The sequence below is a fragment of the Cetorhinus maximus genome, chromosome 6 (genome assembly GCF_964194155.1).
Source record: "Cetorhinus maximus chromosome 6, sCetMax3.hap1.1, whole genome shotgun sequence".
NCBI classification, from domain to species: Eukaryota; Metazoa; Chordata; class Chondrichthyes; order Lamniformes; family Cetorhinidae; genus Cetorhinus; species Cetorhinus maximus.
In genome coordinates this window covers 15,126,578-15,138,458 of record NC_135884.1, presented here as the reverse complement: position 1 = coordinate 15,138,458, position 11,881 = coordinate 15,126,578, and the positions used below count along the sequence as shown (strand labels likewise).

Here is an 11,881-nt window from a genome sequence, read left to right as displayed (position 1 = left end):
CTCTTTATATACACACTAATCAATACCCAACACCTGTTCACCTTATTACCTTAAACCACCACGTATTTAACATTCATCAACAGAAACTATTAGATACTAACAGTAACTTCCCTACTCTGCTATTTTCCTCTGGAAATAAAGCCTAGTGCGTGGTCTGCTTTTTTTATGGCCTTGCTAACCTGTTGTGCAACTTTCAGTGACTGACGTATTTGTACTCTGAGACCCCACCTAGACTTGCACCTTTCAAGTAATAAATGATCTCCCTATTCTTCCTACCAAAATGGACTGCCTCACATTTTTCTGTGCTGAACTTCATTTACTAATTATTTGCCATTCTGCAAGTAGACAAGGGTCCACGGGCGGGATGAGGTTTCATGAAGTTTTTATAAATTAAGTAAAGTTTTCCATTAATGTTCCTTGACATGTCCCGGCTCATGTGACACTGTCACATAAGGGGACATGTCTTATAATATTTTCTTATCTATATTTAGCTTTTAAAAACTGTAACTAAAATCTTACATTGATGGCCTCTAGTTTTCTTCCCTGCAAGTGGAAAGTCTCTCTCAGTGTCTATCACAACAGTCCATAATCTTAAAGATCGCTATTAGACCATACTTTCCATGAGAAAAAAGACCCACTCTGTTCATCTTTTCCTCAAGCTTCTCATACCATTCTTTTAATTTTTTGCACCCTCTCCAGTGCTTTTAAAACTGTAACTAAAATTTAAAATGAAAGAGCGCAGGTCCCAACTCAGGGAATTCCCCCCGCCCCCAAGCCCGCACAGGGAGCGCACAGCGCTTCCGGGTGTGCATCACGCTGGTTGGGCCTTAATTGGCCCACCCACGTAAAATGGCGGCACGGACCCGATCGGGAGCACCGATTGGGTTCGTGCCCGCCCCCGCATAACCACCCCCCCCAACCCCGACGGGAGGAAAATTTTGCCCTGGGGTTTACTTCTAGAGGAATGGAATTGAAATTAGAAAAGTTATGCGAAACATGTATTGAACCTTGGTTAGGCCATACTTGGAGTACCATGCACAGTTCTGGTTGCTGTATTACAAAAACGATCAAGAAGCACTGGGGAGGGTGCAAAAAATTAAAAGAATGGTATGAGAAGCTTCAAGAAAAGATGAACAGAGTGGGTCTCTTTTCTCATGGAAAGTATGGTCTAATAGAGATCTTTAAGATTGCGGACTGTTGTGATAGACACTGAGAGAGAGTTTCCACTTGCAGGGAAGAAAAATAGAGGCCATCAATGTAAGATTGTCACCAAGAATTCAAATTGGGAATTCAAAAGAAACTTCTCTACCTAAGGACTGGTGAGAAAGTGGAACGGTACTGAGGGAAGTGGCTGAAGCAAATATATGTGCGTTTAAGGGAAGATTAGATAAGCATGTGAAGGAGAAGGAAATAGAGGGTTATGCTGATAGAGTTAGATAAGAAGCATTAACCCTGTCATGGTCTGGTTAGGCCAAATTACCTCTTTCTGTGCTGTGTATTCCAAGTAATTTAACATAATTATCATATATAATTGCTTCTTACGTATTGCTTGCACTGGAAGAAACATTTGAAATGTATTCCTTTAGAAGTAGCAGGCCAAGATATTTAAAATCTATCAGTGCTATCAAATCTTCCACAGAACCTTGAGGAGAAAATTCTGGTCTGCATGGACTTTTAGTCGGGTTTCTTAGTTGAGAAACAATTTTGGAGATTGATGGAAATAAAGAATAGTCATTACAAATAAAGAACAACCATTTAATAAGCAGCATTTTAATCCACAAGCATGACATTCACCATAGCTTTAATATTAACCCATGACACATTAGATTTGAAAGTCATGATTTTTATGTAGCTGGGATTGTGGCATTAATTCAGCAAATCAATTTTATTTTGTTTCACAGCTGACTCTGATATATCTTCCAGAAACAGCTTAACTTATATTTATAGGCCTCTGGTAGGATTTCCAAGGCCACTGTGGAGTCTACCACAAAGAGAAGGGGCAGAAAATTACTGCTGCATTATTATGGTGTCTGCAATAGTTTAAAGAGACCGGTTGCCAGGCAGAAAAACACGAGTCAGCAAAACCTGCTGGTGAAAGGGAGAGTGTGTTATTCACATCGCCAGTAAATTGCACACCATGTTGTGGGCTATTTAACTTCTGCATTGAGCTCCAACAGTAATAAAACATCAAATGTTGTACACAGGTGTTATTAATGTCCAATGTTGCAAGTAAATAAGCAAAAGTACACCATTCTGTCTTTAGTAGCAGCAGAAAATTCCTCCATCGCTAGATCTGCAGCTAACTTCCTGCTCTGAAAGAGACATTTGCCTAATGTGCGTCCTCCTCTTGCAGAACAATATAGATGATCTGTCCCCTTCTAAATAAAGGGAATTTATTAACTAACATTGCAGTGTGGCATGAGCTAAAAGTTATTTTTGTACTATTGCTATATAATAGTATTGAATTTCTAATAGGCTATCATTTAGAATAATAGATGTCACTAATATCATTGTCAGCCTTTTGGTGATCTAGAGTTGTTTACTTTATGGCTTGCTCTCCTCTTCTGGTGAAGGCACGGGCATAGATCTTGACTTTGTGCAGTAGTGGAAATAACAATCAGAAGATTAATGGTCACCTGCATTATACTATCGCACAGAGCCAGGATCTATCTTTCATTGGTGCAGGAAAACTTCCAGAACTTCACTGAAGTGGGCTTTCTTCATCTCTGAGTGAGATAGTGATCAACAAGTTATTTTACCAGAAGAAATTCTTTCCCTCATCTGATATTAACACACAGGCACAAATGTTTGAGTCATAGCCATAGCCTAAGCTAGGTTAATTGTAGCACCCCAAATGCTGTTCTGGCTGAGGCCAGATAACTCAGCACAGAACAGGAATCAATCTTCAGTCCTTCTTCGCTGCATACCTATACAATGGATCTAGAGTGTTTGATTATTTGGTGTGATATTTCTTTGGTTTCCAAATGTGCTTTTTTTGGTTCATATCTTACAGAATGATCTATTTGGGAGATCTTCAGTTGCTGAGAAAAGAGCCACAGTCATGTTATCAGGTCTCACACTACTCGCATGCACTTTATTTTATCTCTCCACCCATCTAACCATCATATGGGGGGTAGAATTTAAAGCAGCATCGGCCTCACCAGTGATCCACAATAAGCCATTTATTGTGATTTGGAACACACCTACTGCAGGATGTAAGACTAAATTTAATGTTGATTTGGATCTGAGTGTCTTTGATATTGTTGAAAATGAAAATGAGAGCTTTGTTGGGAAGAATATTACTATATTTTACAAGAACAAATTGGGGCTCTATCCATACTATACCGATGAGGGGACCTCAGTGAATGGTGGTCTTGTGCAGAACGCCAGTCTATCCAACCACCTCACGGTAGCTGAAGAAGACATTGTCAGTTTACTGGACCAAGACTTCCATGGTCTTGCAGTGATCGATTGGGAAGAGTGGAGACCACTTTGGGAACGTAACTGGGGACATCTACATATCTACTTGAAAAAATCTAAAGAACTAGTAAGAAGCAAATACCCACATTTACCTGAAAGTGAGATTCTCCAGATTGCCAAGAAGGAATATGAAACTGCTGCACAGAATTTTATGAGGCAAACACTAAAACTAGGACAGACTCTGAGACCAAAGGGTTACTGGGGCTTTTATAAATTTCCAGATTGCTATAATTACTTTAAAGAAGACACGCCAAACAAGTACACAGGTCATTGCAATAAGGAAGATATCCCTAGAAATAACCAGCTAGCATGGCTCTGGAAGGTGTCGCGATGCCTGTATCCCAGTATCTACATCCCTGAGAAGCTAAAATCCTCAAATAATGTTCAAAAGTTTGTTCACTACAAGATTAAGGAGGCTCTCCGTGTTGCTGCCCTTGATCCAGCCAGTGATGCCCTGCCTGTCTTGGTCTACTCCAAATATTCATACATAAAAACACTCGACTTCCTTACTGAGGTAAGCAAGATATTGTTCCAAATTAAATCAAATTACATAAATGGCATTCAATAAAATAATTTGGTTTGTTGCTATCATGGATTGCAAGACTCTTGATTTCAGTCCTAGTTTCAGCTGTTTTTTGAATTGGGCTTTCTTCGTGCTGTCGGTAGGTGAAGCACAGGAACAAGCAGAGATGTATTATCTAACTAACAAAAAAAGCAACAAATGTCCATCTTCAATACTCTTACACCATATACCAGCTGGACATGAAAATGTCTGGGATTGTTCAGCCAGCCTTTAAATGGAGCTCTAAGCTCTGGAATTCCCTCCTTATGACCTCTCTTGCCACTCCATAAAAAGATGCATTGTAAAATAAAGTTCTTGAACCAGTTTTTGGCCACCTGACCTAGTCTTCCTTATTTGCTCTGTGAGGTGCCTTTCATTGTGTTAAAAGTGCTATAAAACTGCAAGTTATTGTTTCAGGAAACTTGTACAAGCTGGCCATGTAAGGAAGGAATTTGAGCTAAGATATGTTGCTATTGAAAAATATTTATTATTATAGTAGCTTAAAGATTATACACACAATTTGAAAGGAAAGGGGCTGGATTTTATGCTGTGGGCAGTGCCCCTGACCCTGGTATAAATGTTAGGAGCAAGTTCACCCCTGCTTTACCAGGCTCTCCGTCAGCCATTTACAGGGGGGGGTGGCGGGGTGGGGGAGGTGTTGGAAACACAGGGATGGAGAGAATGGGGCTGGGCCTCCAATGGACACAGGGGACCATTTAAAGGAGATGCAATGCCCCTTGCCCAGCCACCAGATTGCCCTGTGTAACCTGCCAGGCTGCACACTTGGTGTGGGCCTCGCCTGCCGCGAGTAAAATCACAGCAGCGGTGGGAGAGTCTCAAATGGCCCATAGGCGGGCAGGCTTCCCAATGCCACCCCTGCCATTGGTAAAATTGTGGTCAGGGTGGGCAGGTGGACGCCCAATTTTATGCCCTGTCCCCTCTTGTCCCACCTGCCAACTCACTGCTGGGGTGGAGGGGTGGGGGTGCTGCTGGATAAACCCAACCCAACAAAAAAAATCCATCTAGTTGGAGCAATGAGCCCTTTAGAACAATGTATTCAAACATTAATACATTGTGAGGTAGATTTCCCACCAGAGTTATGCTGGAGAAATTGCTTCCAAGCTGTTCCTCCCCTCTCCTCCCATCTTCATTACTCTCCACCACTTCTGGTATTTACTCCAGAAGTAACGGGAAATATACAGTTCCGCAGTCAATAAATGTGGAGCCATGTTGAAATCTTCCAGCTCTTTCACAAGTACTAGCAGCTGGTATCAAGGCAACATTCGCAGACACCTGGATTGATGTCACTGCCCACTTTCTGATAGGTAATGGTATGTGGCAGAGGATGAAATGAAAAGCTGAGGAAGGGGAAAAGATCTTAAAGGAATCAGAAGGGGAGGGCTTTAGCAAGGTGGCAGTATTCAAACCTTGGGGAGTATTAGGATGTGGGTTCACACCTACACATGCACTCACTGTGAGATTTTTCATCTAATATGAGCTGTATTTGAGACATGGGGAGACAAAAGAGAAAAGACAAACTAACCTTGAGGTGCTTTTGAGCACCACCCACCAGCTGGCTCAAGATCACCTTTAGTCAGCATGAAGGGGGATTCTCAATTTTATTGGTTTTCAATATTGCATGTTGTAATTACTGTAAAGTCACATGGGAAATATTTTTATCTTCTAATGAGTTGAAACCTGGCTCAAACCATCATACCTAGCATCTATATCTGTCTTTTTCCAGATTGACTTGGTACACACCATTGGAGAGAGTGCAGCCATGGGGGCCTCTGGAGTGGTTCTATGGGGGGATATGGACTTTGCACACACCATGGTGAGTATGTCATTCCCAGACATGTAAACACATTCAGTTGATGACATGTAACAATTGGCTGTGAGCTGGAGACAATAGTCTATGATGACCCAACCCTGTAACTTCGTTGTATTAAGTTATTCCCACCTTCTGACAACTTTCTCAGATAATCCACTGGGACCTGGTCATTGTAGTGTGGGAATATAAACCTGTTACTTCATGGCAGAACTCATTAGTATGCCTAGATCCCTTGTTAATTTTACTACATTTTCAAGAATATGAAGATGCTGAATTGATTCTTAAACTCTCTTAACATGTGTTTGTACTTTTTCTATTAGGAGCGCTGTGAGGCTCTGAAGGATTACATTGACAAGGAGCTTGGAAGATACGTTCTAAACACTACTACAGCTGCCATGTTGTGCAGCAGGGTTACATGCAGTGGCCATGGACGTTGTGTGCGGAAGGACCCTGAATCCAGAACTTATCTACAGCTTGATCCCAGAAGCTTTGAAGTGCTCTCTATTCTTAGTTCCACAGGATCTGTACTAACAGCACGTGGAGAATTGCATTCTGAAGATGTGCAAAGCATGAAAGAGCAGTTCACATGTCAGTGCTACAAGGGATGGATAGGGTCCCATTGTCAGGAAAAATCAGGCTTTTAGATTGGGAATTGGGAGGTATTCTTTCTTCCTCTTTTTTCATTATATTTCAACAGAAGGTACTGATTCACACTTGAAATCCTCAGGTACTACATCTGAATGGATATTCTTATATTAGACGAGAGTGAGTGTTTCAATAGGCTAATTCAATTGTTGCATTCCCCATATAATGTCTACACCTGTGCACTTTTCAGTGGATAATCACAAAACAGCAATTAAGAGTTGGTACTGTGAAGTCAACGTTTATCCCTGGGAGTCAACCAACAGAGTGCACTAGCTTCTAGGCTGCCATGATTTTGGGGCCCGGCCTTACCTATATTTAGCAGGTTCACAGCAGACGTCAGATCTCACCAATCATTGGCCTCAGGAATGAGAGCTAATTGGAATGCTGGCAAAGACCCATTGGTAGGTGCTCAGAGGAGAGAGGGAGTCAAAGCCAGGATCGGGAGAGGCCAGGCCAGCAGTGCACTATAATATTTCTGTGGAGCCAGGAAAGCACTCCTGTTACCTCTTGACTCCACAAGTGAAATCAATACCTTTATGCTCTGAATGCCAGTACTCGTGGGCAGAGAGTTTTCATGGTACTTTACATCTATGTGTTCCATAAAATTGCAATCGAGATCCTAACTGCCATTTGGGTTCCAATTTGCATGGGAAAAGGCCTATCTCTGTTTCAGCCAGACTCTTCAGCACCCCAGTGATAAGGAGACCAGCCTAGCCCCTTCCCATCCTATTAATACTGATTTTCCCCAAGTGAAAATTGGTCCCCTTAGACGCTTTTTTTCTCTCATCTCCTGTTGTAACTCCATCACCACCATCCTACCTGAATCAGCTAAAACAGCTTCAGGAATTGAAACCTATTGTAAGAATATTGCCAGGCCTCAGCCAGATATTTACAGTATATCGCTAAATGTATTACTTACAGCATTTCTCTATTTTACTTTACTCACCAGCAAGTACTTAATTTTCTGTCATCACCTTTACAGTCTCAAATCCCAAGAATGGCATCAAAACTGCAGATCCAGGATCTGCTCCTTTTTAAAGCATTGAACACAAAGGTCAAGATTGGCTGTGTTTCTTCTATCTAGTTGAATAGTCTGTCAGTACTCACTGTAGACCCCTTCATCTGAATAATATCCAATTGGGCAAGATAGCTTCAGGACCCATGGAACTGATTGTACCTCAGCAAGGAGTCAGAGCTTCCAGCAGTAGGGATGGACAAAATTGGCAGAGAAAGGTAATGGATATGTCAGCCTGATAGAAAGTATCCATGTGAGCAAAACCAGCTAATGTGTAAATTTTTAGTCTTCATGACGATACACTAAAATTTAGTAATTAAGGGAACTATTGCTGAGCTTTTAGACACTCAGCCTTGGCAACAATATGCGCCAAAATTGTACCCCAGAAACCCTGCTATTGTGTTTCCCACAGGAACATTTGTTCTGCAACACATGCTATAGCCTGAAATTAGTCATTTTGGGTGTGTGCCTGTACGGCACCCACACCAAGGGCAGGGTGGATTAGTTACACTGATAACTAAGTGGCTAAACAAATTGCTATAGGATCCTAGTGTCTGGAAAACTGGCACTGAGACCTAGACCCAATGAAAATATAGCAATAGTTTGTGAAAAAGCCAAGGAAATATTGTTATGATCTTCGTCATGACCAATAACTTTTTTTAAAAATAAATAAATCTGAAATCCCAATTATTTACTGAAGGAATTAAGCCACAAGATTCTACAGTTTAAAACAAAAGAATTTTAACCACACAGGAGTCAAACAAAGCAAACACTAAATAGTATCTTAGGTAACCACCTATACTCTAAAAACCAAAATCAACATAAGTTATACATGAACTAACACGCAAATTGCGGTCGATTATAAACTATAAATTACACATAAATGTGTACAACAGTGTTACAACTAAGACTGACCTTACTAATTGGCTCAGCATATATGTCATCAATCTCATTCACAGAGTCCTTCAAAACTCTGTCTTCCTCACAGAGTTTCAGCTCCTCTTCTAGGATTTAGCCTGACCCCCAGCTGACAGCAGCGCACAACCAATCCGAGTTCCCCAGGCACAGTCTTCACCAAAAGTGGCACATGTCTACACAACCTCCTCAACTCTGCTTACGATGGTCTGGAGGGCGTAGATCTATGAATGCTATCTTCAAGTAACAGAAACAGCCGCAGCAACTGTATGTTTGCGCATTCTCAGCTTCTGGATCTAACCTCCATCTTGTTCAGCCTGCTAGTACTGCACGACTGGAATCAACATTTGAGCTCTGATGGCTCTGTGTACTTTTATATGGGCTGGGATTTTCTGGTCCCACCCATGTCGGTTGCTAACGGCAGCAACCATCACAGGCGGGAACAGAAAATTTGGAGAAGCAGCCAAAAGTCCATTGACTTTTGGTGGGACCGGAAAATCCTGCCCATGGTTTCAACCAGTTTCAGTCTCCTAGAAGTTTTGCTTTCCAATCTCAATTTCAGTCTTAGCTTCCCTAGAAACTGGAAAGATCAGTTTTCTTTCTCAGTTTCTCTTTTCAATTAGGGTCTGTCTGAAAAATACAAGCTTTGAAACCATGTATTCCATCACAATATGGAGACCTGTTCTAAATCATCCACCTGTGTCATTGTACAGCTCACAACTTGGAGTTGCAGAAGAGTCTGGCCTTCCAATGTTTCCTCCCTTCCTCCTCATGTACATCTTCCAACCCTCTCAGCCAATAGTGACATAGAATGGGGAAAGCAAAGAGAATAAACATAATAAAATACCTCTGACTTGCTGCATTCCAAAGTTGCTAAACTTTTCCTTAATATGCCAAAACACTCAGTGCATAATGAAGTTTTTACTTAATTCCCTGGAAGTGTCCGCCTCTAGTTGTCTTTGAGAAGGTGCTGGTGAACAGCTTTGTCAAATACAACTGAGTGACTTGCTCGGCCATTTCAAAGGGCAGTTAAGAGTCAATCACATTTCTGTGGGTCTGGAGCCACATACAGATCAGACCAGGTATGGTCACCAGATTTTGTTTCCTAAGTATATCAGTGAACCAGATTAGTTTTTGCAACAATGCAGAGTTTCATGGTCACAATTACTGATATGTAATTAATTGAATTTAAATTCCCCAGTTGCTGTGGTGGAATTTGAAGTTGTATCTCTGGATCGTTATTCCAGACCTCTGGATTACTAGACCAATAACACAAACACTATGCTACTGTACTCATGGCTACTGCATCACTTCAACATAAAAATGGTACATTGACTTTTTCTTTCTTTTACTTCTCTAATTATCCTCAATTGCCAGGACAGAGGGATAGGGTAAAGAGGTCTTTGATCATCAAGAGCTAATATAAGTGATCAAAAATAAAGATACATTATCTTAATGTGGTTTATTACATTCCTTTGCAAGCACCAGTGTTAGCACATCTTGTATCAATAAAATAGTAAAAATTTTGTGTTCATGGCTTTTCACATGTAAAAGCTGGTTACCAATCTAGCTTGAAATAGATAGGGTGAAAGCCACCTCTTTCTCCAATCTTACACCAATAAATTTGATGTAGTATCAATCCAGTCTACAGACTAGAATTGCAGAGTTCAGGATTAGTGGTCAAACCACACAACAGGTGCAATAGTGTGTGATCTTCCACAATTGGACATAAATCACATTCTAGTAGCAGTGCGAAGGAAGCCGTACCTCGTGGCCGCTCCATATCCTCACCTCTGAATCACAAGGTTCTGGGTTTAAGTCCCATTCCAGGGCTTGAGTACAGAATCAAGCCTGACGCCTCAGTGTAGTACAGAGGGAGTATTGCACTGTTGAAGGTGCAGTCTTTCGGATGAGACGTTAAACTGAGGTCCCACCTGTCTGGGTGAATGTAAAAGATCCCATGGCACTATTTTTCAAAGAAGATTTATGGGAGTTATCCCCAGTGTCCTGGCCAATGCTTGTCCCTCAGTCATTCTTTCAAAAAGCAGATTGTCCGGTCATTATCACCTCACTGCTTCATTCATAAATGTTGGCAGAATACGAATGTTAGTCTGTGATGCCGACCCAAAAGAAACAAAGTGCTTATTTCCACATATAAAAGAAAGCTCGTGTGAACACAGATAACTCTAACAACAATCAGTACAAAAATTCATTATGGATAATAAGTGTGCTCCAGAGTACAGCCTTACTGAAGTCCTGTCTGGGCTCATTACCTCATCTTCAAAGCACAAGCCTTATACATGTCTGCAAGGGTCATTGGCCCCCAAAGTTGCAAATGGAAACACTCCATACAAATAACAGTGCAGGACATCTTGCTGCCTGATGTCAAAAGTAATTTGTTGAGTCAGTTACCTAATCTATTTATCTGTTGTGCAATCAAAGCTGTTTTTCCTAAACCTTTGATTCCTTATAGTATTATTTTTCAATATTCTGTTGATCAGATTCTTACAGTGTACTGCAGTTATACTTGTGTGGAGACTTCTTTGCTGCACCAATGCAGAAGAGCCAGAAGTGACAGAATACAGTTGCATGGTGTAATTCCTCACACATTGAGCCTCTGGTCACACCAGTGCTGCTTATCAGTTTGGTGTTAAGAGGAGTCTAGGTTATCCTCTGCACAGTTGGAAAGTTACAGACTGTGTCAACCCAGGGCTGCCCTAGCAGCCAATCCCAAAACTGTATTGAAGGTGATCTAAGCAAAGCTTGTCCACTTGCTCTCTCAACTGCATAGGTACACCACAAGAAAGGGAAAGGGAAGAAAAGGAGTGTACAAAAATATAGGCTTAGAAGGGGACAAACAAGGATTATGATCAAAAGGGTTAAATAGCTAAAGAAAGCTTCAGCTGAAAAAGTTTCGTAAAATAAACTGCGCAAAAGGCTTAAACGTGTTTTTAGATTAATGGTTACAGGGTAGCAATAGGCTTAAAAGCTAAGAAAAACTGTGAGGTATCTTATTGCAAACAAAAGAAAAATAATTGAGTTAAAGAAGTACTGTTGCAATTAAGATACTCATTTTGCTGCAAATGTTTTGCGGGTCTCTGCTAGTTTTCCAATATTAAGATTCGCTAGAATGCATTTTACTATTAGGATTTACTGTACTTTATTCTCATTATTTCTTTATTAAAATTAGTAAAAAGAATGATGTTTAGGCTTGAATTTCTTTACAGTTAGAATTTTATCAGTTTCACAATCTATAGGATGAACCTGCCCAAACAGGCAAGTCTGAATGAGTATCAACATCTCAGATTAAAGAAAAATAATTGTTGCAGTATTAAAGTGTCACCTGTTGTAGCAAATGCTGTAAGCCAAAAAGAGGAAAGCATTACAACATGAAAATGTCAATAACAACATCTCCATTATGTACACCTTAGCC

General features: G+C 40.8%; 1 protein-coding gene across 3 annotated transcripts in view; it reads left to right on the top strand.

Annotated features, from left to right (window-relative positions):
* LOC144681556 (hyaluronidase-like) overlaps positions 1-11,647 on the top strand; it is a 48,033-nt gene extending 36,386 nt beyond the window's left edge. For 2 of the 3 annotated variants that reach the window (XM_078543231.1, XM_078543232.1), the window contains 3 exons: positions 3,014-3,994; positions 5,787-5,876; positions 6,194-11,647. In XM_078543231.1, the coding sequence (XP_078399357.1) occupies positions 3,014-3,994; positions 5,787-5,876; positions 6,194-6,517 (1,395 nt within the window). In that variant the 3' untranslated portion in view covers positions 6,518-11,647. Of the gene's footprint in view, positions 1-1,901; positions 2,140-3,013; positions 3,995-5,786; positions 5,877-6,193 lie in introns of all 3 variants that reach the window. The other variant, XM_078543233.1, reaches the window with a different exon arrangement.
* The last annotated feature ends 234 nt before the right edge of the window (positions 11,648-11,881 follow it).